The following is a 26,487-nucleotide window of genomic DNA, read 5'->3' as shown; positions in this document are numbered from 1 at the left end:
AGGCTACTGCTCAGCCTCCGACTGGCACCAATAGAGGCAGAGAGGGCTCAGCTCTGCTGATGGAACTCTTTCAATAGTGGACCATCCTGGAGCAAGCAGTTCAGAGGGAAAGTCGCAAAGCAGGGAGCTGAGCACGGGGCTTTTGCCACCTGCCGAAGGCAAACCACAGCTGGTGAGGAGACAAGATTGTCCATTTTCAAAGAGCAGGAAAAATGAGAGAGAGGAATTCAGAAACAAGTCAAAAAACAATTTGCTGTTTACATGAGGCAATTACTGGACCAGAAAATCAAATAAATGAATCTCTGAAATGCAGCCAGCAGTCAGTCAGTGCTACGGACATGCTGCGTGTGCCAGTCTTGAGCAGCCAGAATTGCCAGAGTGCAGGTAGAAGAGCTCCACTGCTGTCTCAGATTTTCCCTTTCTACTCTAGGTCCTGGAAAACATCAAACAAGAAACAAGGTGCCAGTTCCGAACAGAGCAGGGAAATTATTTTGGAGCAGGGACTGGGACTGTCCTCTTGTGTCCCCACTGCTGTGATCCATATCCAAAGTTCCTATTCTTTGGTGCATTGTGAACATTAATAACAAAGCAAGGAGCTTAGAAGGGCAGTGGTGGAGTTTTAGTCACTTGGGTGTTTTTAAATGGAAATTGTTGTCTTTGTGGAAGATACACTCCTTAAATGAAGGTAACCTCCGGACAACAGTCCCAGGGCAGCAATTAAGCTGCATTTTCTGAGTTCCTTGCATTCCCTCCTCCAGGAGTTCAGGGCATCCTCCTGTAATATCTGCATCCCACCCATGCCCTTCCTGGCTTGGAGAACATCTGATGCCACTCCTGAGTAAAGCAGCCGGCACCACCTCTGCCGGAGGAATCTGCCGGTCCCCCTTCAGCAAACAGGGGCATCCCCCCCGGGAAGCACACCCGGCTCAGCACCGGCACAATCCAGATCCAGCCCAGGAGCCTGAACTCAGCTGGGTCAGAGCAGCAATGAGCAGGGCCAGCTGCTAGCATGGGTGCAGTACCACTGCCTTTCACCAGATGTGTTCCAGCTGTTGCGGGGGTGTGAGACCCCCAGTACCCCATGGCAGATGCTCAAAGGCACTTAAGGAAGGGGTGATGGGACAGCACAGTGCTTCAATGTATTCCAGCCTTAAAATCTCCACGTTCTGCATGGCTGTGAAATTTTCCCCCTTAGGATTTTTTACAGCTGTAGTGTGTAAGAAGTGCAGAGGTGATCAAGCAGGCAGTCAGCAGGAGTAGCAGAGATGTTCCAGGATGAACTCAGCAATAGCCAAGTATCCCACATCGAGCTTCTCCTTGGGCCTTCCCGATTTTTGATTAAAACAAGTGTGCTGCACTACTGTATTTTGCTTTTGCTTGGCATTTCTGCCTGGGTGATTCAGGTGGTAGGAGAGCCCTAGGTTGCCTTGCATGTCTGCAACTCCTGGAGATCTGCTCTCTGCAGCTGCAACTGCAGCAGTGCAGGGTAGAGCCTGTGCCCCAGAACAGTTGGTGGCACCCAGCAGAAGTCACCAGTCAGAGAGTTCATCTTTGAATTCTGCCTTGCTAGATGGAAGTGCAGAGAAACCTCAGGCTTGAAACAAAACTATTTCACTGACTTGTTGCAAAGGGTTCAGGGGTGTAAAGCCCTTACTTTGTGCCTGCTGGGACCACCCACTGGCCAACCACAAAAAGACCCCTGGGAAGAGGTGATCTCTTTTGGTTTTGCTTCCTTCCTCTTCCACCAGAGTCCTCAGCAGCAAATCCCCTCCCCAGCTGCTTGGAAGATGGACTCTAATTGACTGGAAAATGAGTGGTGCTTTCTTTTGATATCTGGAGCCGATGCCTTGCTGGCGGTTGCACGATGCTGCCTGTTAGCAGCCAGCTACAAGGGGCTGCTCTGTATTTCCATTCCTAGTGATGACTGGAAGAAGGTTTCCAGCCCTCTGACCCCCATCTTTCATTGCTAGGATATCCGGGCAGCCTCCTGCCCTGTCTCGCTGCTGGAAATTGTTTTCATAATTATGTTTTCTGCAAAGGTATAAATATTAATAAAGGTGAACGTGGTGAGGGCAGGGCTGTGCAAAACCTTGCAGGCATCACATCTCCAGTCTCTAGCCAGGAGAGAGAAGGGCTGGAGGAAGAGAGGAGAGGGCTTGAGGCAGAGGAAGGTGCCAGGCAGGAGTGGTACAGTGTGCTAGGGGCTACCCTTCCCCTTCTGACTGCTGGGAACACTGATGTGATTCAGGGATGTCTCCCCCACCTCCAAGAGCATCCTGCCACAGAGCGGGGACAGCACCACAGTGCCAGCATCCCACCTCAGTGGCAACGCCTTTTTTTCTTTTAATGCAAACACAGGGCAGATTAGCAGGAGAAGATGCACAGCATTAAAAATGTATTGGCAGCACTGATTATTCTGGCAAGATGGCAGGGCTGCAGACAAGCAAGGGAGTGCAGAGGGGCTTGCTTAGGTGTGATCACAGAGGATTTCACCCAAAAATTGTTGAGCGGATAATAAACCAAAGGTTTATTATCAGATTTTCTTACCTCACCCCATGCCACGCTGTTGGGATATGCTCAGGACAGGCGGAAAGTGGCAGCACAGGCAGTGGTGTCATTCCACATCTGCCACACATCCCTTGTGTGACCCTGGGGAGGTCGCACGATTGTCCCCACTGCATCTCCGGGGCAGTGAACGCACAGTGTTGCAGAGGGGCTGTGTGAGGATGAATGTGCTGTCCCCTGTAAGAAATTCAGTCTCTGAGCACGGGTATACAGTTGCCTAGACAGAAGGTCAGTTCAATTCATACTACTTAGGGAGGCAGAATTAAATTACGTAGACTGACATTTGGCTAAGACATGGAGTTTAATGTCCCTCTTCTCAGGGAAAATGCCAGGGGATATTTAACGGCCGCAAGGCATCCATTTCAGCATGGGGCAGAAGGATGGATGCATGGTGTGTGCTCAGGCAGCACCTCCTTCGATGAGCACTTGTGGTCCAGCATGAGCCCGCAGAGCCTTTAGGCAAAGCCTGTCCTGTTCTAAAGACAAGAGATAACTACAGGACCCTTTCTGAACCCGAAAGCGAAGCAGAATGAGCTGGAAGCTGCCTCCCAACCAAATCCCATGTCTCCTTCTCAGGAATGTTTGGAGATGCTCCCTCAGCTCTGCAGGATAATATTACATCGGGTTTTGCAGCCGCTTAACCAATACTCAGCCTAATGCCCATCGTCCATTATTATTATTATTACTATTATTGCTTATATTACATTACTGCCTGCGGGCCTGTGCTGAGGACACAGCTCCATTATGCTCGCTGATGTACAGCCAGACAGCCTTTGCCTTGCAATTTGCTGCTTAAATGGACTGGGCAGACAAAGGCTGGGGGAAGGAGGAGCGGGGAGCAGGGGCTTGGGATGCTATGGAGGATGAAGCACTCCTTCAAGGTCAGGCACTGGACCAGTTGCAGAGGTGGTGTAGATCCCCATGTACTGGCTCCCACATCCCCACAGCGATGGAGGGATATGGCAGGAGTTTTCTGGGAGGGGCTGGCACTACCGCACATCTCTTAGGCCTGGGCAGGAGTCCCACAGCCAGGGGGACACGTGGGGAGGCAGCCGCAGCCCTTGTGATGGTTTTCCCATTAAGACGCAGTGACATTTGAAGGCTCGCTGCAGCTGGGAGCTCTGCCACGCTCACAGTAAGCCAACACAGCTCTCCTCTAATATGAGGGGGTCACGTCCCTGAAAAATGAAGGGATGACTTCTTCCCTCAGCATCAGGGCTTCTTCCTTGCTCTCCTCCAACCTGACACAGTGGCGTTTCCCATTCCCTGTGTTATGCCGGAGCTCTCCTCACAGCTGTGACATCCCATTGCATCCATCTCCACCCTGGTGCTTTTATCCCTTGCTGTGGAGCCACAGTTTGCTTTCATCTGCATTCATTCAGCCAAACAGATTTTTTGTTTTGCAAACCCAGCCCAGTGAGCCAGCACTGGATTTATACTTTTCCGTATGTGTTTGGCCTCCAAGGCCCCGTGGATGGAAGCTGATGTCCAGCCCAAGCCCAGGGATTCAAAGCGAGCAAGGGAATTACGCAGCCATCTGGAGTAGCTCAGCATTGCAGTCCCAGCAAATCATCCCTCCCTCCGCAGCTCCTGCCTGCCTCACACAGTTACTGTCCTCAAATGTGATGACTACAAAAACCTCGTGCACAGATTGCCTGCACTGCCCAGCTCCAGCCCGCCCCTTGCAAAGTGGCAGTGAGTGGCAAGCACACGAGTTTCTGCAGCAGTGCCATCTCACATGAGCACCCAGTCCCATACAGCTTCAAGCCTCACTTGCCCCCTTCACTGACCAGAGGAAGCAAAGCCCTTGTGGAGATGTCATCTCCCTGGGGCCAGCAGGGAGGAGACGGCTCTGAGTGCATTGCAGGAGCTCTGTCAGGCTCTTCCCAACCCCAGAATCTCTCCTGCGTGAATGGAATTAGAGATGGTGCCTTCACAAGTTTCTGGTCAGATCAGGAGCACTGCTTTATCTGGCAGTTTCTAGGCTGAAGTGACAGTTTCTTCATGCAGTCTTCATGTGGATTTTGGGAGTGTTGAGAGCTCTCCCAGGACAGCACCATTCTGTGATTCTGTGATTAGGTGACCACCTGCATCACTATTCTTAGTGAACACAGAGAGCCTTGTGAGCAGTCCCACGGAAATCCTTCACCTTCCCGGCTCCCAAGTTTGCAGCAGAGCTTCAGGGTATCTCCATGCATAGCTCCTCAGAGGGGGTGTGTTTTAACCTGGCTGCCAGGCCCCTGCACAACCCATATTTTAGACTTCTCAGAGCTTTGCTGCTGCAAACTGAGAGTCTGAGCTGTTGAGATCTGGGCAGACTTTTGGTGAGGAGCAAAGCTGACTCTGCAAGAGGCAACACTGTTCATCACAGCCTATTTAGGTTTTGATCCCAGCACTTTAAAGTAGCAGCAACTTCTGAGCATGTTGCACAGTCAGTTAATATTCACTTGAAATACGTATTGGGTAATGAAAAAATACCCCTGTATCTCAGAAGCAGAGCAGGAATGAGAAACCACCGGGTTTGCCTGTGCTGCATGCAATGGGTCAGTGCCTGGAATCCCCAGCCCTAAACTGCAACCTACTGAGAGGTGAGTAGATCTGATGGCAGGTCAGACTCCCAGCCATCTGGAGGAGCAAGGAAAGCATGGAGTTAGGGCTCAGCAAGCTCCCTGCACTCACCCAGGTACCTGTGGCGAGGAGGGATGTTCTCTGTTCTGTCCAGGTGCTGGCATCTCCTTAGTGCTGATTATTCTGAGCCAGGATATTCCTGACCCATACGCACTAAAAGGTGATTTTCTACACCTGATGAGCCATCGCTTGGACTTACTCATCCCCAGAGCACATCACCTAGGCAGGCTTTTCACCCACCTCCCCACTGTAAGACCTGTTGCATCCAATCAGGGGGACTTTAACAGCTGTTCTTTTCCCTTCCAGTAAAGCCGGATCCTCCAGAGAGCGTGGTGGCCAAGCCTGTGCCCAATAACCCGAGGCGGCTGGAAGTGTCATGGCAGAACCCCTCGTCCTGGCCCGACCCTGAGTCCTTCCCCCTCAAGTTCTTCCTGCGCTATCGGCCCCTCATCCTGGACCAGTGGCAGCACGTAAGTGATGCTGAGCAGGAGGCAGCAGGCTGGCAAGATGGGGTGACCTGGGACCGAGAAATGTCTGTTCACTTTCTTGTCAACACAGCCCCTTTTCCTCTATTTTTTTCTCGGCCTCCCTTTTCTTCCTCTTTCTTTTAAGTCATATTCTGCCTATAAATGGCTCTGCAGGCTCTCCCCTTTTTGCATTTTAATCTGTGGCCTGTATCTGTTTTCCATACATATGTTCTATATAAAACCTGCCAACAAGATGTAAAAGGCATTTAAAGTATAAATGTCACTGCATTTAAATGTGCCTCTGCCACATTTAGATTTTGAGCCGAAGATAAAATACCGTTTGCAGTAACTCAGGGCACAGTCAGCAACGGAGCGATTGCCATGATGTTATCGTATTTCTTACTTTTATTTCTTGTTTCTTTAAAAAAAAAATTGTCAGTGAAATCCTTGGCAGCCCGCAGGACAGATTTCATTTGTTAGCGGCAGGAAGATAACGAACAGAATTTTTTTTTTCTTCTTTGCTATATGCTGCTTGCATGCTCCACTTATGAAGGAAAGCAATCTGCTGCTGGATGAGAGGTGCTTCTGCACCAGTGTGGCTCATCCCGACATCTCCTAGATGGGCCAAAGGAAAGCCAATTAGGCAAGCGTGGCAGCGGGTTGCTTGATGAGGCATTTTGCCCAGGAAAGAGACAAATGGGAGCCAGTGTTCCATCCCCAAGGAGCTCACCTGCGATGCAGAGCTGAGAGGGATTTTCTGCCAGACAGCTCTTTTTTGGGAGAAAAACGTCTCAAAAAGGGAATGAGAGGCTTTGTGCTGTGCTTGTGTCGCTGTAAGACATCATCATCCCAGTGGGTTTTTCTCTTTCAGTTGCTTTTCTTTGATAAGGCAGTGGCGCAGGTCTTGTTTCAGACTGAAGTGTTTTGCTGATGGCTTTGAAAACCAGACAGGTGCTGGTAGAGTCTTCTCCCATTTGTCTCTCCCTGCCCTTCTCTTCTCAGAGGGAGGGAGAGAGCAGCTGCCAATCGCTCTGCTGGGACAAGAGAGCGATGGGAGAGTTTGGATTTTTGCATGGTTGGAAGAGTTTTTTCATTTTGAGGAGGAAAGTATTCAAACTGTGGGAAAAGGGGTAAAGTGCATGGGAAAATAGGAAATGCAAAGTCACTTATTTCAACTTATGAAACCATTGTGAAAAAGGCTGATGTTTTCCCCAGCTGCAGCCTGGTCCTCGTGATACATGTGCCAATGGGCTGTCTCCTGCTTCGACGCATTGGGTTGGGGCTAAGTCCATGAGGGGACAGAACAGTACACAGTGGGAAATATATGGAGGTGCTGGAGACGCTGGGGTGAGGCACCCCAGCTGCAAAAGTCAGCTTTAGGGCAGTCAAAAGTTGTCTTCCCAAGCTGCAGAGCGGGAGCAGTCCTCAGTATGGGTGCTTGAGAGCTGGAAAGCTCATCATCTCAGGAGGGCACAGTGGTCCCACTGGTGTCACTCTTAATCCACGGCCTTTTGTAGGACTTGTTTCTCAGTCACTGGCTGATGGAGAAGTGTGTTTGGGGAATAATTTGCTTGGTAAGCAAGTGCAGTACCAGCCTTTCTTACTGAATCCCTACCCCACTGATTGCATAATGAAAAATCTGATTTATGGGTGATTAGAGGAAAACTGCCACTATTCATCAGATATTCATCAACTATTTGCAAAACCTAATTCAGTCAGTTCCCAAACACCAGGAATGGCAGCGCTGCAGCGCCAGAACCCTGGGACCCCTGGGTGTGCTCAGCCACAGCCCCCTTAGCCCCTCTGGATACCTGGCAGATTTAGGTGTCTGCACCCAAAAGTGAGTTGCCAGATGCTATGAGCCCTAGAAGTTTAGCATCACTGGAGGTGTTGAAGAAACAAGATGTGGTACTGAAGGACATGATTAGTGAACATAGCAGTGATGGGTTGATGATAGATGATCTTAGTGGTCTTTTCAACCTTAATGATTCTGTGATTCTATAAGCTCTGCTTTTCTAGACCCATTGCTTGTTGGCATCTTGAGAGTGCCCAAGGAGCACCCAAAATCTGTCCAGGAGAGGGAAGGTTATGGCTTGGTGGAGCCAAGATCAGCTCAGCATGACCTAAATTGATGGTAGGTCTCTCCATATAGGGACTGGTGTCCTGAGATAGGATGAAGCATGACCTGTGTTTGCAAAGCAAGGTGTTAATTTGTGCTGAGGTGAAGGTTTTCCTGAGTGCTGTGCGGAATGTCCATTGCTGTAAGAGCAGGACTAGAGGACAGCTCCAGAGACTGGCTAGAGATACAGCCCTCCATGCTCGCATTGCACGTGGTATTTCTTGGCAAAAGCTGCAATTCCTTCCTCCCCTCCACCTCCCATTATCTGCACAGGGGCTGATTTATGCACAGCACCTCAGCAGACAGGACTGAATGAGCACTAATAGGATCAGATGGATGTCGAGCTGTCGAATACTGTAGGGCCTGATTCAATCAGCGTCTGCTTTCTCCCAGGCTCTTCCTTTCAGGATTTTAATAATGCCAGGCCTTGGCACCAGAAGATGAAGCCGTCCGTGGCGGGAACAGTGGATCTTATCAAGAGTGCTGCTGGGTGAGCCAGCTATCATTGCACAGCATCTTCCCCAGGGACAGCCAGCCTGGGAGGTGCAGAGCAAGGGGCACAGTGGGGACCCTCCTCCCCTCCTTGACATAGCAGAGTGCTCACAAAGGTGCGTTTCAGCCTCAGCACACCGTTTGCCCCCCCTTTCTCTGGGCTCAGCAATGAATTTCCGCTCAGGCCACTTAGCAGCTCTCGTGTTGGAGTTTGCTCTGGGAGTTATTACTGCATGCTCTGGGATTTATTAGCACAGAGAGACAATGAGTGTCCACGTGTGCGGGATGCTGCTTGCAGCAGGGCTGTCGTGACATCTCACAGCAGCTCTGTTGAACCCAGCACAAGCATTTGCCAGTTGTGCAGGACACACAACCACTCTGTGTCACATTGGGTGATCACTCTGTCTCACCGACACCAAGCTCACCCAGAAAGCTGAGCAGCTTCAACGTCACACTGTTCCCTTCTGGAAGAGGGGCTGGCAGTTTCTTTCCTGCATGAAGAGAGATGAGATATTTGTAGCCTAAACAGATTTTTCCATTCTCTCCTTTTGGCAGAATCTCATGTTCTGTCTCCTAAATATAAAACATTAAATGTTCAGGGTATCCTTTATTTTTCTCCCGCTTTTAAGTTTGTAATTCAAGCCAGATTAGCATGGTTTCCTCTTCTGTTTTATAGCCCCATCCTGGCCCCAAGCGAGCTCTCCTAATGCTCTCAGATGTTCCTCTAATGGATTACCTAGGCTGGAACTGGATACCCTTTCCTAATGGATTGCTAATAGCCTGTTTCTGGTTTTACAGGCTCCTTCGGTTAACTCACAACAGCAGCTATCTCTGTGCATGCCTGCAGGCTGCCCACGAGCGCAGCTGTGTGCACACTCGTGGATGCGATGGCATGCAGGTCCTTGGCCATGCATATGCTCCCACACACAGCCGGGGATGTCCCAGGTGACGTCAGGGAGCCTGACACAGCTCGTGCACCAGATCTACTCTTGCTCAGGGATATCACCTGGATCAGGATCTCTCCATGGTTGTTTCTAGCGGAGATGGCATGCGCTGAGCACTGGCGGGGTTGGTGCACAGGCGCAGGAATGTGGCAGTGCTCAGTGGTAGTTGTAGGACTGGCAGCCAAGGAAGGAAGGGAGGATTTCCTCTGGTGACTTGCCAGCAATTTGCAGATGCCGTTGTGAAGTCTAATTGAACGCATTGGCCGTGCTGACAACACGAAATGTTAACGAACCGTGCATCTTCAGATTTGCAGAAAAAGGTCATGAGATGTTTAAAGCTAATAATGCAATGAGGTTTTCTCCTTCATCTTCTGTTTTGGAAGCATTAGAGACGTGTTTGTAAGCATTTGCAAAGGCTGGAAACAGCTTTCTTTAGAACATCAAGGGGAGATCTTCATGGCTTGCCAGGATTTAGGTGGCCGTGAGCAGCGGTCTGTGCAAGGTCTGTGGGTGGGTTTAAGGATATTTCCCCCAAGCAAACCAATGTTTTTTACCAAATGTGTGACTCTCACAGGCTAACATAACGCAGAAGTATGTCCTAATCCTATACATCACTGCCCGTGATGGGCAAGGGGAGGAAGGAGCTGGGAAGGCAATTAATGTGACCGCCTGCTGCAGCCGCATCCCCTTTGGGATGGCAGCAGTGTCACTTTGTGACACCACACTTCTTTGTGCCTGTTTGCATCCCCGTGCTGCTTTGCCTGCATTTCCCCTCCTCGCTAGGCAGCCTTGGCAGGGAGGTCACCCTGACCTAGCGCCATTAAAGCTTCACGCCTGGTTGCTTTTACTGCGACGCTTCTCTTCCTTCCCCTCCTGGCTGCAAAGTCAGTGATTAAAAAAGAGGGGGGGAAAAAAAAAAAGAATCAATAGCAAGTAGGAGGAAGTGAAATGTTGAGGCTGGAGTAGCGTCGCTTGCAGTTTGGTATGGGACAGGCAGAGCAGAGGTGCCACAGAGGTGGAAGTCCCTTCTGCTGTAGTCCCTCTGCATTGGCCCCAGCGGTAGGAGGAAGCTTTTGCATGGTAAATGCATCTGCAGCCGGAGCCTGGAGATTGGTGCTGAATGCCCTGAGCGTCCCAGCCCCATCCTCCTGTGGCTGCAAGCAAAGCAAGCTCTGACAGTTGTCGCTTGGCAGGAGGGGAAGACGTATCCGGAGACAGAGTCCCATTATTAACAAGATTACAGCTGTGCTTTCAAAGATGCTCTTTATTTTAAGCCAGAAGGGAGCCATTCAGCCTCATCTGGTGTGAGACAAGCCAAGCTGCGGAGGAGCCCTGCAATAACTCGTCCTCCCCAGCCAATAGCTGGAGCTGAGCTGTGTGCTGCAGTCTTTTTTGGGGGGTGACTGCAGGGACAATGGCTCAGACCTCCCTGGAACTTATCCACTGCCTGGCTGGCGGGGAGGAGGCACAGGGGGAGGAGAGTCCTTCACTTTTACCAACCTTTCAGTTATCTCTGAAGGAGAGAGAAAGTTTTGTCTGGGGTTAACCAAACTGATTCCCGCAGTGCCACAGGAGGAGACGTTTGGGGTCTCTTTTATTAGTAATGAATGTCAGACCTATATGATTTCCAGACAAAAGGGGGAAAACAAAACCTTTCCTTGCCCCTGCTGACATCATTTCACAGGCAGCAGCAACTGTTTGCTGTGACCCAGCTCTCGGGGTTGACCCTGGTTTGGAGCAGGAGAAAACCACTTCCAGGAGTCACAACGGAGAGCGGGAGGCATTGAGGAATGGAAAGTAGAGCTGCAAACACATTTTTGTGTGGGATGCAAAGAGTCATCCAGTCCTCCCTTCTTCACTACCTTCCAGCACATCGCACCACCAAGCCCAGCTGCAGGGCAGGGAGGGCTGAGGTCCTCTCCTTTTGGAGATCATCCAGGTATCAGCCTTGCACTGCATCACCCTGTTCACCAGTAGTTGCTTCCTGGCGGCACAGAATGGAAATAGAGCTTGACTGGGAGCAGAACACACTGTGACCTTTTTACTGCCAGGGCACCTTGGCAGGACAGGCTACGGGAGCACAGGGGGAAATCACAGCCTTAGCCTCCGCTTCACTGTGTGGGTGGATACAGTGCCCTTTAAACTTGTGTTAGCCATGGGATGAGAGATGGACACTGCTCGGTGTGTACAGTGTCCCAAGGATGGAGACCTGCAGAATGCCATCCCATGCTGCCCTAGGCAAGATGTAGGCTGAATTACTGCTGAATTACTGGAGCTCAAGGGCTCTTTTTCATTTCTCTCTGGTGGTTTTTTGTTGTTGTTTTGGTGGGGTTTTTTTGCAATGCTAATAGCTCTGCATTGCACTGGCTACTGATCCCTCATTAATCTGGGCAGCGCTTTACAGCCAGCCAGAGTGACTTTTGGCAGGTGCACAAAGGCAGGCTGCAGAATGCAGACCCCTCCAGCCAAAAAAAAAAATTACCATGCTCAGCCTTCCTCCAGCTTTTTTCTCTGTGTGACAGGGATGCAGATTAAGGAATTTCTCCCTCTCCCTTTGATGCTGTGTGCCCAGCCATCCCTCCGTGTCCTCCCCAGTCTGTTCTCGCTGCCTCTCCCTTTCTGTGTCCAGTTGGAACCTGTGTGTTTTCCCATCTGCTGCTGCTGCTGCATTTTTGTGCTGAGACACAGGCACCCGCTCATGGACTTTCTCATCAACCATGACAAAGCTGTTCTCTCTCTGATATATCCCCTAGCTCAGAAATGCCTTTTGGAAAGCTAAAACTGCACTTCAGGACATCCTATGTAAGGGGGGAGATGGGTGCTGTACCCTACACCTTCCCTTTTTATTTGCTGTCTAAACAGCTTAGGACAGCATCCTCCAAGACCCCACAAGGAAGATGCTTCATCCTGGGTCTCGGGGAGCATCCCCATGACTCCATAGTCCCATCTGCAAACATTGAGCTGCAGGCCAACTGCATCTGGAGGGCAGCAGGAAAAGCAGGTGCTGAGGATATTCTTTCAAGTGCTGTATGTGCAGCACTAGGTGCTAGGAGCCTATCTCTGCTGGGCACCCTGATCTAGCTTGGGTTTGGGGCAGAGGAGCTCAAACTCCTTTCCTGCAGGACTGTGCCCTGGGAAGGGAGCACCTAATTCTGGCCATACGGATGAGAGGCAGTCGAGGGCTGGTTCTTTGCCTCTTCAGCAGGCTGGAAAACAGTAAAGCCCAGCACAGAGCCATACTGGGGGCTGAAGTCTTGCCTATCTCTGCTCCATGCAAGGCCCCTCCTTGAAGACATTTCCCCTATGCAGGCAGCTGCAGTCACATCCTTTGCCCCAGCAGGACAACGACATCCTGTGATGACCACAGCTGCTGCCCCTTTCATGTTCCCAGTGTCACCCAGGAGTGCCATGGCACAGCTCCAGATGCCCTTCCTGACACCAAGCAGCAGGGCGGTGGGGGGACAGGGAACAGGCACCGTGGCACACTCTGACCTCTGATCCTGGCTGAGGCATTAGCAGTATCTGCTGGAGTCCCAGAATGATGAGCAGGCATTAAAGAAAAATTCTGCCTGAATGATCCCAAACACTGCACCCGCTTCCAGCATTGAAGCCTACACCCCCTGAACCTGGCACCCTAATCAGCTGCACTTGTGCCAGTGGGTCAGACCCTGGCTCAGTGCTTTTGCTCTTCCCTGCAGAACTCATGCCCCATGTGCAGGGATAAGCAGGGCTAAGCATCCCTCTTCCCAGCCCAAAAAGTGCAGTGCTGAGACAGACACACACCTTTCTCCCTGCTTCCCTTTGGATTTGATAACAACTTCGCACCTCGCGGGCGGCAGAAGGCCCTTTGCTCCAGATGTGCTGCAGATGTGAGGCTCCAAGCCACTGGGAGCACCTGAGAGCACAAAGCCTGGCTTGTGGCAGGCTGCAGGCAGCTCTCAGAGAGGGAACAGGGGCAGAAAGGCTCTTGCCCACAGTGAAAAAGCAAAGCATCCCCTTCTCTAGTGGGGAACTTAGTGGCTTTATAAAAGCTGAGGGTGATATCTGTGTAACAAAAGGATTAAATCTGTGCTAGGATGTTGAACATGCTGTGCAGGTGAGATGGGAAGAGAGCTGATTGTTTCTCAGAATGGGTTCCCTCCTTTCTGATATCCCTGCAAGGAGCAGGGTGATGGCTTTGACCACACCAGTCACTAGCCAGGCAGTTCTGCCAAGGCACACATCCCTGGCAGGGACAGTGTCCCCATGCATGCTGAGATGCACTGTCAGGACATCCTTGCCACATCAGCACACTGACTGTGCTGCATCCCAGTGGTGCAGCCCCCTTGGCTGTTCAGTTCTTTTCAGTTTCTGGGATGCAAGCAAGAACCAGGCAGAAGTCTTCATCTCTATCTTTCTCTTGCTGTTGAACCAAGTTCTTAATAAAATTCAGCTGTCAGTGTTACCCTGGGCAGTGGGATGCTGTGCTGGAGCCTTCTGCTCCTGGAAGCATCGCCCACCTTGCTGCTGTCTCCTGAAGCCTCAGCCACCATCTGCTCCCACATCCCAGGCTGAGTTCTGGGGCTCACTGGGCACAAAAGATGCTCTGGCATCTTCCCTGAATAATGTCATAGAATCATAGAATCCTTAGAGTTGGAACAGACATTTAAAGGTCATCTACTCCAACCCCCTGCAATAAGCAGGGACATCCACAGCTAGATCAGGCTCTGAGATCTTGATCCAACCTTGACCTGAAAGTCTCCAAGGATAAGGCATCAACCACATCTCCAGGTAACTTGTTCCAGTGCCCCACCACCCTCACCGTAAAAGACTTTTTCTGTGTATCCAACCTAAATATACCCTCCTTGAGCTTGAGGCCACTTCTCTTTTTTTCTGTAATGACAGATACTGCTGAAGAGTCAGTCCTCTTCATTCCTGTAGCTCCCCTTCAGATATTGAAAGGCTGCTCTCAGGTCTCCCTCGGCCTTCTCTTCTCTAGGCTGCACAGCCCCAACTCTCTCAGCCTGTCCTCATAGGAGTGCTGTTCCATCCTTTGGATCATTTTTGTGGCCCTCCTCTGGGTGTGCTCCAACAGGTCTATGTCTCTCCTGTGCTGAGGACTCCACATATGGATGCAGATGTCCCTGCCCCCAGAGCTGCTCAGAGCCACTGGGACCACAGCGCTTGGCTTGAAGCCATCAGCAGGCTCAGAGGCCAAGCACCATGTCCCCCCTTTGCCTCCTGAGCAGATGGGCTGTGTCAGCCCCTCATCCCCCCTGGACATGTTTATTATCAACATGTGTTGCGAGGGAAGGTGGTTCGTGTCAGCTGGGCGAGTGGGGAGGAGAAGGCTGCACAAAGGGGTGTCCATGGTCATGCAGGGTTTGTGTGGCCCCATGCTACTCCAAGCCAGACACAATTAGGATGGATGGGAAATGAAACCAGTGGGTATTAATGATGAACCTCAAGGAAGGCTGCAAAATGATGCACAGCGCTCTCCCACAGCGGTCCCTTTGGTGACCACAGGAGTCTGATGCAGCTTGGTGTTATCCCTGACATGCTGTGTCAGTGCTGAGCTTTCCTCTGCTGTCAGTACTGTGTGATTGCTCACCAGTGACCCTGCAGTGTGGATGCATTTCTATCAGGACATATCTCCAAGTGGATCAGATGTCCCCAGAAGGGGAAGGAGTGGGGTTGCTGGAGATGTGCTGGCAAGGGAACCTCCTCTCAGTCTTGAAAGAATGTTGATGCATGGACTGTCAGTGCCAGGCTACCCTGATCCCCACATCCCAATATGTCCGAGCAGAACTGCCCACACATTTACTAGTTTATGGTGACCTCTAGAGGAAGCAACTCCACTCTGGCTCTGCAGATCTGGGGACTCACTGCACCCTTGGCTTAGCTGGAACTGGAGCATCTCCCTGTGTGTCCTTGTGCTGCACAGTGATCATACCTCTGGCCCAAACCACCCTAGAAAAACTTCCAGTCTGGTTTGGAGGATGCGTGGGGACATGTGGATATCAGGATTAACACTCTGCCTATTTCCCTTTATGCACAGCCAGCTTCAATCCCAGCCCTTTACCCCCTTGCTTTGCCTTTAGATGATATTTTCTCCCTATGGGGGTAAAAAAAAAGTGACGTAAACCAGTCTCTTTATCACCCTCTAGCTGGGCTAAACACACTGATCATCTCATACTTCCCACTGCCGGAGTTCCTCCTCTGGCTGCCTCCCATCCCCAGCACCCCCTGCCTGATCCCCACCTGCCCGCAGGTCGAGCTGTCGGATGGCACGTCACACACCATCACAGATGCCTATGCTGGCAAGGAGTACATCATCCAGGTGGCCGCCAAAGACAACGACATCGGCACGTGGAGCGACTGGAGCGTGGCTGTGCATGCCACCCCCTGGACGGAGGAGCCCAAGCACCTCACCACGGAGGTTCAGATCACAGGTGAGACCCTCACCCAGCACAAACACCCTACACTCAGGGGTCCGGGGTGTGGAGACCCCCAGCACTGGGGGTGTGTGGCAGAGGAGGGCACAGCCCTTTACCACGTGCCTTCACGAGCCTGTGGCCCTGTTGCCTGGTTGGAATGGCCCAGGAGGTGCTGACTCAGCACACCTAGCTCTGGCATCTTCCTCACTGGAGTGCTCCAAGTGCCACGACAGGGCTCTGGATTTATTATTATTTGCTGGAGTGCTGCCCCCCACCATCTCCAGCTCTTCCTCTCCTCCACAGCTCCAACCCCGCGCAATGGCTCGGAGCGATGCCAGTTAGAAATAAAAGCCCCCAAGTTAACAAGCCTCTGTTTCTAGGAAAGAGCTGGGACCGTGTCCAAATGCACGTTATCAGCCCTTGGCTTCCCAGAAGGATGGGAGCGTGCCCTGCGCCGGTTCCCCTGACTGGCACCAGCTGTGGGGTGGCTGGGAAGCACTGGGGGACACTCATTGCCAGGCACTCTGGAACCCTCTGGGTCTACTGTTAGAGAACAGAAAGTCCCATAGACCACACTGTCTCCATTCTCATCATCTTCTCCATCCAGCTTGGCCCTAGAGTAGCACGGTTGGGCAGTGTGGGGATGGGATGCTGCCCTACTCCTGTGGGCAACATCCTAGGGGGCCCCAGCTCCTCTCACCACCCACTCTCCCTCCCTGCAGAGACGACGAGCACCAGCACTTCCTCTTTCATGCCGCCCCCCACCACCAAGATCTGCGACAAGGGGGCCGGAGTGGGCAGTGGCGCCGTGGCAGTGTGTTGGACAGCTGGACTGGTCTTGGCTGCCTATGGTGTCCTCTTTATTTAGTGAGTATGCCCCAAATGGGGGGCATGAGGGATGGGGTGGGTGCTGGAAGGGCGTGAAGAGCTCAGGGCCTCTAGCATGGTTGGGAAGGAGACGCTGACCAGCCTGTGGGCGACGGCTGTTGGGTAGGAAGCATTTGGGTTTGCTTGCAGTTCTTTGTCAATAAACCCAACATGGCTGCTTTTCCAAATCGGGTTTTCTGGTGAAGATAGCTGGACATGGTTTTTCAGACACCTTCTGCAAAGCTTGCAAAGGAGTTGGGCTTAGATGCTCATGTTCAGCAGAGATGGGGCATAAAGGATGTGCCACCCACCAGGAGGCACCAGAAAGTGCACCAAACAGCCTCTCACATACTGAGGCAGAATGTTGAAAGGTGCACACAGTGAGAGCGGGGTTGGTGTCTTCTCACTGGTGACAGGTGACAGGATGAGGGGAAATGGACTCAAGTTGTGCCAGGGGAGGTTTAGGTTGGATATCTGGAAAAAGTTCTTTTCAGAAAGGGTTGTTAAGCACTGGAATAGGCTCCCCAGGGAGGTGGTTGAGTCACCATCCCTGGATGTGTTGAAAAACCATTTGGATGTGGTGCTCAGGGACATGATTGAGCAGAGAATTGTTAGATTTAGGGCAGTATGTTTAGGTTGTGGTTGGACTTGATGAACTTGAGGGTCTTTTCCCAACTGAGCAATTCTATGGTTCTGTGAGTCTACGTGACCCATGGCAGTTCCCATGGTCCTTTCCCTTTGGGTGCATCACCCCCATGTATGATATTAGTGGTGGCAATAGCAGAGGTGGTGTCACACAGACAGCAGTGTGAGGGCAGGGTCCTTTGGGAGGAGAAGGTGGAAGTGATGGCTTTGCGTGCTCAGGTTCTGAGGAGGTGTGCATTTCTTCCTGGGGAAAAAGCCCCAGAGCTGTGTCAGTAGCTGGACACTCCTGCTAGCTGGCAGGAGGATGAGTGACCCTTCTCTTCCTCATCACAGATCCCCATCTGTCGCAGCCCAGCGGAGACAACCTCCCACAGCCACCGCCACCGCCACCACCACCCTCCCTCCGCACCCTGCCCGTTCTGAGTCTCTTTATCTCTTCGATTTTGCACACGTTGAGGACGTATCACGCTTCTCGCCATCGCTGCGGAGGAGGACAGAGCCACCATCCCCCCTCCAGGAGGACCTGCCCCAAAAATCCTCGCCGAGAGCCCGGAGCGAGGACATGCACTTGTCCCCATGTCACCCACTCCGCCCCACTCTCAGCAAGGCGCAACGAGCCCAGGCACTGTGCCGCAGCCCCGGATCCCGCGGGCCAGCCCCGCCATCGCTCATACAGCTAACCCGCCACGCCAAAGACGTGCCACTGCCGCGCTGCCGGGACGCGGGTGACAGAGAGCGTGATGGCGCGCTCGGAAGAGGGGATGGGAAACAGGGACGGGGATGGAGGGATGCTCTCAACCTGCGGCCAAAGGGGGCACCCCGAGGACCGGACTCACTCCCCCCTGAGCTCTTGATGGCGTGGAAAAGCTGGAGGGGTGCAGGATGAGGGCTCGGTCCCCTCCGAGGGGATGGTGGAGGGATGAACTGGTGGCTTTCAGGAGTGCAATGGGGATTCGGGAGCTGGCTCGGTTTTCATGGGGATAAAAGGGGATCAAAACAGCGACAAAAGCCTAGGCTCCCCCCAGCAGCCCCTTGCAGAGCATCGTGGAGCCTGCCCCTCCAGCCAGCGCCCAGCAGCACCCAGAGGAGCCTTCACCTCCCCGTCCCCACGCCCCCACTCTCTTTCAACCACGTTGGATACAGGGAATCGCCTCCATCAACATCTTTGTCTTACTCTTCAGCAAAATAAGAATAGCTTTGCCGTCCCCTTAGAGCTGGAGCCCCGAAGACCTGCCCCCCAGTGTCCCTGGCTGTCCCAGTCCCACTCTGCTCTCCTCCCCGTCCCACTCAGTCCCTGTTTTGTAAAGACAGCTCCTCTTGTCCTTGCCCAAACCCGAGCGCAGTATTTAATACCGTACGTCCTAGTATTCCAACTGTTGACATGCTGTATTTGAATTTTTTATAGATGTATATATATAAAAAAAAAAAAAAAAAAAAAGAAAGAAACAAAAAAAATAATGGAGGGAAGAAAAAAATAAAGCCCACACAGACACACGCACACACACACATGCGCGCGCCAGGAGAGACGGTCTTCATTAAATGATCATTTCATGACCACTGTCAGCTCTGGGTTATTTCCTCTCTGGACAGGAGGGTTTGGTGCACAAAACCTGGCCTTCAGAGCACTTCAAGAGGGTGTAAGAATGGTGGTGGGATGCCCACCTCTGGAAACCCGTGGTTGGCTGTCGGCACACCATGTGGCATCCACGCTGTGGTGAAGTAGCTGGCTGCTACTTGTACCCATTCATGGGTAGTGCATCCCCAAGCTCTGGCTGCATTCAGGTACCTCCTAGGGAGGTGGGAGGACAGAGCTGTGGGCATCTCTAGAGGCAGGAGATGACACAGTCCCAATTAATGCACTTTCCTTGTCTGATTAATAATTTGACATCAGAAAAATGGCATTGGCCCAGATGCTTGGAATTAAATTTCCATGTGACAGTGCTGACAGGACTGTGTGTGGGACAGCCTCCACTGACAGCTTGGACTGAGGAGCAGGATGCAGTGCAATGGGGTCCGCTCCTCCATTTCCCCAGCACGTGCCCCAGCTTCCTGCCAGTGTAGTGGCTGCTGGGCTCATGTGTTTATATGCATGTGGACACAGGCAGCCTGTGCTGGTCCCAGATCGGTGAACACCAGCAAATCCCTTTGCCCCTCTTGTTTGTCCAGGTCTGCTGGGGATGGATGGGATGGAAGCACACAGGAGCAGCCTGTGTGCTGCTCTCATCTGGCCTTGCCTTTGCCTGATGCTGGGCCTCGTGCCTTCCAAAAAGGGATGGATGGATGGATGGATGGATGGATGGATGGATGGATGGATGGATGGATGGATGGATGGATGGATGGATGAGTTAACATGACGACAGCACAGGATTTTCACAGCCCTGAAGGCAGCACCAAGTGAGCACCAGCTCCCACAGGTTCTCACTGTGGTTTTTTGCTGTGCTGAGGCTTTGCTAGAGGAGAGCTCAGCCCCATGCAGCCCTGCCTCCCGCTCAGACAGTACTCCCCTGCATGCTGGCCTGGTTCACTGGTTAATGTCCCATTACCAGACAACATGCCTTCATCATTTATTAATGTTTCATTAGTGTTAAAAAACATCTGGTAATTAATTATGCACTAATTATGGATTCACAGCATTAAAAGCCAGGGTAATCAGCCATAGCAGATGGCTCTCGGGGCAGGGGGAAGAAGCTTCTCTTGCAGAGAAGAAAATGTCAGGCCCAGCCTTTGCCTGGGGGAAGTATCCCAGACAGAATTGCTTTCATCTCTACCAGGCTCTCCCAGTCCATGCTAAGGCTGACTAGGAACCAGTCACAGGCACACGGGCTCAGGCCTTTAAACAGAGAGGAAACCTGCCTCTCTCCAGCCATTTTTAGAAACCAAAGGAGCGGTGTTCCTGTACACAGGGCTGATGGAAAGTGGTGGCTTTTGCGCCCAGTCCCAGGCACCCTCCATCATCGGGAGTCCCGCTGCCGGCTGCAGGAAGTTATTTGTCAGCCCCTCCACTGTGCCTGTCTGCATCAAGCAGCAGTCCATAAAGCAAGGGGTGTTGTAAAATCCCAGTCACAGGGTGCCCCAGCGATATTGCCTACAGATGTGCAGAGATGTTTCTAACTCGGGAAGGTCCCCAGGGAGCATCCCTGCCAAGCAGAAAATCCATCCACTTAGCAGTATAAATCCATACAGGAAGAAAGAGGGAATTGCCGTGCGCAGAGAGACCCGTGCATCGTATAACGTGAAATTTAATACATTAGCCAGGCAGAATGGGTCCCCACATCTTCCCAGCACATATGTGGCAGTAAATCCCACCTTAGGTGTTGCTTTCGGCTGTGGCTGATGTGAGAGCGGCTTTTCACTGCACTCCCAGGCAGGCAGGCTCAGGAGCTATTTCCTGGCTGCGAGGCATGTAAGAAGCAGAACACTGCCTCACTCAAGGGATGGGCTTAGCAGACAGCATATGGCTTCAGTGGGGTACCGCGCTTCAGTGGATGGAGGAGGAGCAATAGGCATGGTGGTTAGTGTTCGGGCTCTGGCAGAGCATCAGACCCAGATGAGAATGATGATGTACAGGGGTAAAAAGCAGAAAGTACACCAAGACAGCTTCACAGACAGACCTGGCCATGCATGCGTCCTGTCAAACTTGCTGCAATGCAAGGTGGGATCTGCCAAGCCAGGTGGCACAGGAGAGCTGCAGCTCTTTGGGGCAGGCATCGACCTGGTCTCCGAAGTGCAAACGTCACAGCAAGAGGTGGGGAGATAAGCATGAGCAGCAGCAGGAGCTGGAGGAGAGGTGGTGCTTGTGGTACAAGGGTGAAGAGCAGCACCTACAAGGGGAGAGAATGCAAACTGATTCAGTGTGATTTTGAGGAAGGTTGGTCCCCAACATGCAACAGTCCCAAGTCCAGCAATGTGCAAGATCTCACCCAAAACCATGGGGCACATGTTTAAAAACTGCCTGCTGCTGCTGTGCCAAGAGAGATACAGTGCCGGATGCCTTTGGCAGGTTGCAGCTTTCCTTCCAGGACTTTTCTCCCAGTGGCTCAGGAACAAGGTTCTGCTGCCAGGAAAGGCTTCTGTTCACTGCTGGTGATGCAGGAATGAGTTTGGGTGGTTCAGCTACCACTTCACAAAGAAGCAGATGGAGATGCAGTCAGTAGCCGTGCGGATAAAGAGATCCTACCTGAGCACCCTCACAGCGATGCAAGGCAAAGATTTGTAGCAGCAGGAGGTGATAAATCACAGCAAGTTGCCAGTGACAGCCTTGGAATGTCTGTCTTTGTTGGCTTCAGATCGGGACTTCAGGACTTGATGTCTCCAAAAGAGGGTGTCTGTTGTCTGAAGAGCCTCAAAGGACACTCCTCTTCCTCATCTCCATCCTGAGCAGAGCAGGATCTGCCCTGGCACTGTGTTCCTGGTCCCCCGACACCTTGTTCTCCACTTCCATGCCCTCTCTTCCCTTCAGACCAGTCCTGACACCTCCTCATCCCAAAAGGCAACACAAACAGGCAGCACCCACCTCCTGCTGCCCCACATCATCTCCCTGACTACTTTCAGTCTGTCCCAGTGCTCTGATCAGGGTGACCTCCAGGGTACATCTGCACACCTCACATGAGAACACAGCAGCCGGACCCAGCTTGCATGGCTCAGCAGCAGCATGCAAACCAGACCACACCAGAGTCCCCTAATAAGCAATTGACTCTTTTTCTCTCCTCCCTTTCAAGAAAAAGCCAAGCATTAATTTGGCTTCTGCCACTCTGTTTATCTAATAGCATCTCTGATTGATTGTCTTATTTATAACCCAGATCCGGTGTCTGGGCTGCTTGCAGAGACAGGGATGATTGATGGGAAGAAGACAGCCGGGAGAGGACTTAATGGAGCTGTGTGGCTGAGCAGCAGAGCAGTGGCTTAGGCATGAAATGCAAGCATCTTCCAGAAGTCTGGGCTCCTTTTCTCCTCCTGTACATGGTTCTCGGGAAAGATGCTAGATGCTTGGAGAGAACACTGTGGCCAGGGATGGTGCTCAGGTCTCCTCCAGCAGCTTGGACAAGAATGGGCCAAGGGGACACAGTCGTCAGCAACTTGTGCTGCTCAATGGATTCTTGGGCCAACCTGAACGCGTTCCAGGCCTCTGTCCCACCACCAAGAGCAGCTGTCCCCTCTGCAGGATCAGCACATGGCTGACATCTTCAGGTCTCCAAGATGATGTTCAGCTTTGATCCGAGCCAGAGCAAAACCCTCAGCTTGTTATAAAGTTCAGTTTAGGAAAACAAAAGAAAAAGAAAAAACAACAACCACCATATTGGTTCAGTCAAAATATTTCACGGTTGTTTAACAGTCTTTATTTTATCTCTGATTGTAATAGATAATCTAATACAACCCTAGAGCAAAGCCAAACACAGAGCTCTTTCATGAGCCCATTTTGACGTGGCTAAGCCCCATCACTTTTCTTGTTTTTTGTTTTTCTTCCTTTCTTTTCACATCTGAAATTTGAGCAAAACCAAAGCAACTTCACGAACACTGTTATTCAAGTAGAGCAAAGGAAACCAATTTGAGAATTAGTCTCTCATCCACTGACATTTGGCATATTGGCACTCACACCCCCAACACCAGGTAGCCTCTACTCAGTGCTTTTGGTAGAGATCTGTCACTTTGGAGACAAAACTTCATGGAAAATCCCCCATACCCTAACACAAGCAGACTGGTGCACATTCCCTTTGGGGTCACCTCACCCTCTGGCTGAGGGTGTAGGAGAGGTCCAAGATCCTGTGCAGGATGTTAGAAGAGGCCATGACAGAGGGGCCCCTGAGCAGAGGGAGAGGAAGCAGCCTTTGATGTAGAATCTCTCCTTTTGCAAACACAATGAGTTGCAGAGGAGTTTTATAAACATGACTATTGTTGCTCCATCCCTTTGGTGGGAACAGATGGTCCAAGCGCTCAGTTTGGCCCCCCTCTCTTTCCCTCACCCTCCACCCCCATTAATAAAGCCCCAGCAAGTCCAGTACCGCTAAGGTTTTCCCAAGGGGGATCAATAAATAAATGTAATAACAACAAAGGGGCCCATGCAGACGAGATTCTGTTACAAAGAGGCCTCGGCCCCCCTCCTCCTTTCCGGGTGAGAGACATTGCGCACAGGCACTCCAGTCGGTTCGGGGAGAGGTTGCTCCATCCGCACTGTCTGCAAGATCTTCACTCTTGATGAGCTGAGCAATATCTGTAAGTCAGGATGACAACTCTGATGCCGCCTTGAAGCCTAGACCATGGGATGCTGATGGTACGTGGTTTTTAACTCCCCATGGGCATTTTCTTGCCTTTTGAAAGATATCTGATCACAGTCTGGGGAAAGGCTTAGCCACCAGCCCTGGGTATGGGGCAGGCAGATGTTCTCTTCTTTCATGGTTTCCTGGCTAAATGGTTGCTCCAGATCTTTTCCCAGCTGATCACAGTAAGTACAGATCTCTGAGGAATCAGCTTTCAGATTCTACTTCAGCTCAGTTTCTATCTTGTTGCTTGACACTGGAGGATGAGGCTGTTTTCTGACCAGAGAAAAAGAAGTGGTGATTGCCCCTTCCCTTGGTGGCACAGTGAGATTTTAGGCAGAGCTCAGGAACAGCAGTTTGCAGGGATTAAAACCAGACAGAGCAATTTGCAGAAGGAAATCACCAAATTGCACCATGTAGAAATCACCAAAATCCACAATGCTTCCTGTGGGGCCAGAGAGGAGCTTCTCCAAGAAGATCAACAGGATTTGAAGATGGCCAACAGCACCTCACTGGTCTATGAATATTATACTCCTGCTCAAACACTCCCTCAGGTGGGTGTCAAATGGGCTTTCCTTTGGCAAAGGATGAAACCTACTCTGTTAGAGCTCTCCATAGACTTGTCTGCTGGGGAAGAGGCTCAACCTGGAGCAATCCCAAAGGCACAGACCAATGGGCACTGCCTGGACCTTGGCAGCGTGCAGGAGGGGCTGAGCTGAGGGCTTGGTCCCAGTACCCCAGATACATCCCTGCTGCAGATAGGCTGCGGACAGCCATTGCACCACCTCCTCTTTAGCTGCTTCCATTGCCCGGATGTGGCGGAATGTTGTTTTTATCTTCAGAGAACTCCTGCAGCTGGGGGTCAAATGGACAAAACATGTCTCATGCACATTCCCCCCCAGCCCCTGGCCCCACTCCTCCTTTGAGCTGCCCTGGGATTCCTCCCCTCCCAGCCCCTCACTCATAAAAAAATTGAAACTCTTGATATCATCTCACATAAATGTGGATTTCAGGCCCCGTCAGTCACCAGACACGTCCCACAATCTGCGTTGGCTGCAGACAGCTGGAGGGGCTTGTGGAGGACCAGAATGACTTCACACCACCTCCCACGGACTGGGGTTACCCAGAGGGCTTGTTGCAGGGAGGGAAGTGCTCAGATCTTTTCCCACCTCACCGTCCCATCCGCCGCCACCACACCATGCCTAGTGCACATCAGAATGGGAACTGGTCCAAAGGACGGTCCGGGCACCATCCTGACGCACTCAGGACATGGATGTTGTCCCCATGAACACAAGGAAGACAGCTGGCCCAAGCTGCGGTGCCGGTGAGGTTTATGAGGGCTGACCCTTCACACTGAGCGCCTGGGGCAGGATAAATCCCTCTCCGCCTTGCAGTGCAGGTGCACGGGGCTGACGGAGAGGGGAAGGGCCTGCAGATGCACGGGGGACCCTGCGAGGGGGAGCGATGCGGTGCTTCAAGTCCGTCCCTGAGAACAGTCCCTTCCATCTGCTGAGCAGCGCGAGCAGGGTTGGGGACACCAGGACAACTGAGAGATGGGGAGGACGCAGCACTTACTGGGAACTCGTCACATCTGGGGGAAGCAGCCCTGCTCTGCAGGGATGGGATGGAGCCATCTGATACCTAAAGATGTCTCTAGGGATGTCTGCTCCAGAGCGGGGACCTACACTAGAGCCCATTGCATTGCTCTGTGGGTGCACCTGGCCCAGGGAGCCAAAAGATCTGCACCATGCTGATACGTAGGTTGCTCCAAAAGTAATGCCTCTTACTTATTCCCACGGAAATCACAAGAGAAACAGAAAACACAATAGCACTACTTGATAGAGCAAATTCTCAGCTACAAAACACTATTTTTCAACAGTCACCACCACTGGCCAATTTGCATTGACGAGCTGATTGTAACACTCTTCATTTCATGGTATGACAGCTGTGCTTGGCCATCTGGAAAGTGGCTTGTCTTTCACTTTGCTGTCACCACTGCTGAAATGCACCACTGTGCTAAAATCCACTGTTTGGTCTCCATAAATGTTCAGCAAGCATCAACAAATGTCAGTGGGTGCCAGTTTTTTCCATAGGGAGGAATTCAATGGCACACTTTTGCTTCATGCACACTTCCATGTCAGTGTGTCTCAGTGTTTGAGAAACTATTGAGATCTGCACTGAGAAAGATGCCTGAAAGCAGATAGAGCCCACAGTCCTGCCAGCATCACCTCAGGCAGTGTGTTTGGCCAGGCTGGGACATGGGATTATTGAGTACAGGATGGAGAGCTCCATAAGAGCAATCGGGATGTCAGGTCACATCCTCCCTCCCATTTCATGTAGTGCTCAAGAGCCAAGCAGGGGGGAGGGAGACTTTCTCCAAGTGAATTATAATCATGTTTTGTTGATTTGTTGTTTTTTTTAATAACACAAAGCAGCTGGCTGAGCTTAATGGTGGATAAATACCCAGCATGCAGCACCTAGCTGACAATGAGTGTGAGCCCAGCACTGGATTCTTTGAAGCCAGAGCATCTTCATGCTCTCAGCAATTTTGGGGCCCAAACCCTCTGTGCATGCCTTCTGCCACCACGTGGATAATTTATGGACTTGGTAGGCTATCCAAAAACTCCTCTGTGCATTGCCAGCATCAGCCCAGTCCAGCTGGTCATGTTTGCTTCCCATGGAGCATGGTATTGCATGAATCAGCTCCAAAAGAAAATGTTTTTCTTGACATTCAAATCACATTCACAGACCCTCAGTTGCAAGATGGCATCGTTTCTCAAGGTACACCATCCCTCTAGTGCATACCACCTACCCTGCCCCACCAGCAAGCCACTGACTGACAAATGTGCCCACACTTTAATTACAGCACTGCAAAACCTTCTCATGCTGTTTTGTTGGTTAGCTCATCTGTTTGAGGAGCTGGAGTGGCACTTACTCAGCTTAGCAGCACAAGTCTCTGGATTTTCAGGCCTTTAATATTCACTCTGATCTGTTCATAAGTTATTCATGGGGCGTGGGAAATGCTTCACAAGAGAACTCACTCCAAATTGCGAGCACTTCTGAGGCATCTTGCAATCTGCTTGTGCAGAA

General features: G+C 51.6%; 1 protein-coding gene across 1 annotated transcript in view; it reads left to right on the top strand.

The window, feature by feature from the left end:
- CNTFR (ciliary neurotrophic factor receptor) overlaps nt 1-16,499 on the top strand; it is a gene marked incomplete at both ends in the record, with an annotated part of 157,073 nt that extends 140,574 nt beyond the window's left edge. Inside the window, 3 exon segments of the mRNA XM_079548629.1 lie at nt 5,500-5,663; nt 15,466-15,646; nt 16,354-16,499. Coding sequence (XP_079404755.1) covers nt 5,500-5,663; nt 15,466-15,646; nt 16,354-16,499 — 491 coding nt within the window.
- Between the last annotated feature and the right edge of the window lie 9,988 nt (nt 16,500-26,487).

Source organism: Tetrao urogallus, assembly GCF_951394365.1.
Source record: "Tetrao urogallus genome assembly, chromosome: Z".
Classification (NCBI taxonomy): Eukaryota; Metazoa; Chordata; class Aves; order Galliformes; family Phasianidae; genus Tetrao; species Tetrao urogallus.
The sequence above is the reverse complement of the archived record's forward strand: the minus strand, read 5'-3'. Positions and strand labels throughout refer to the sequence as shown.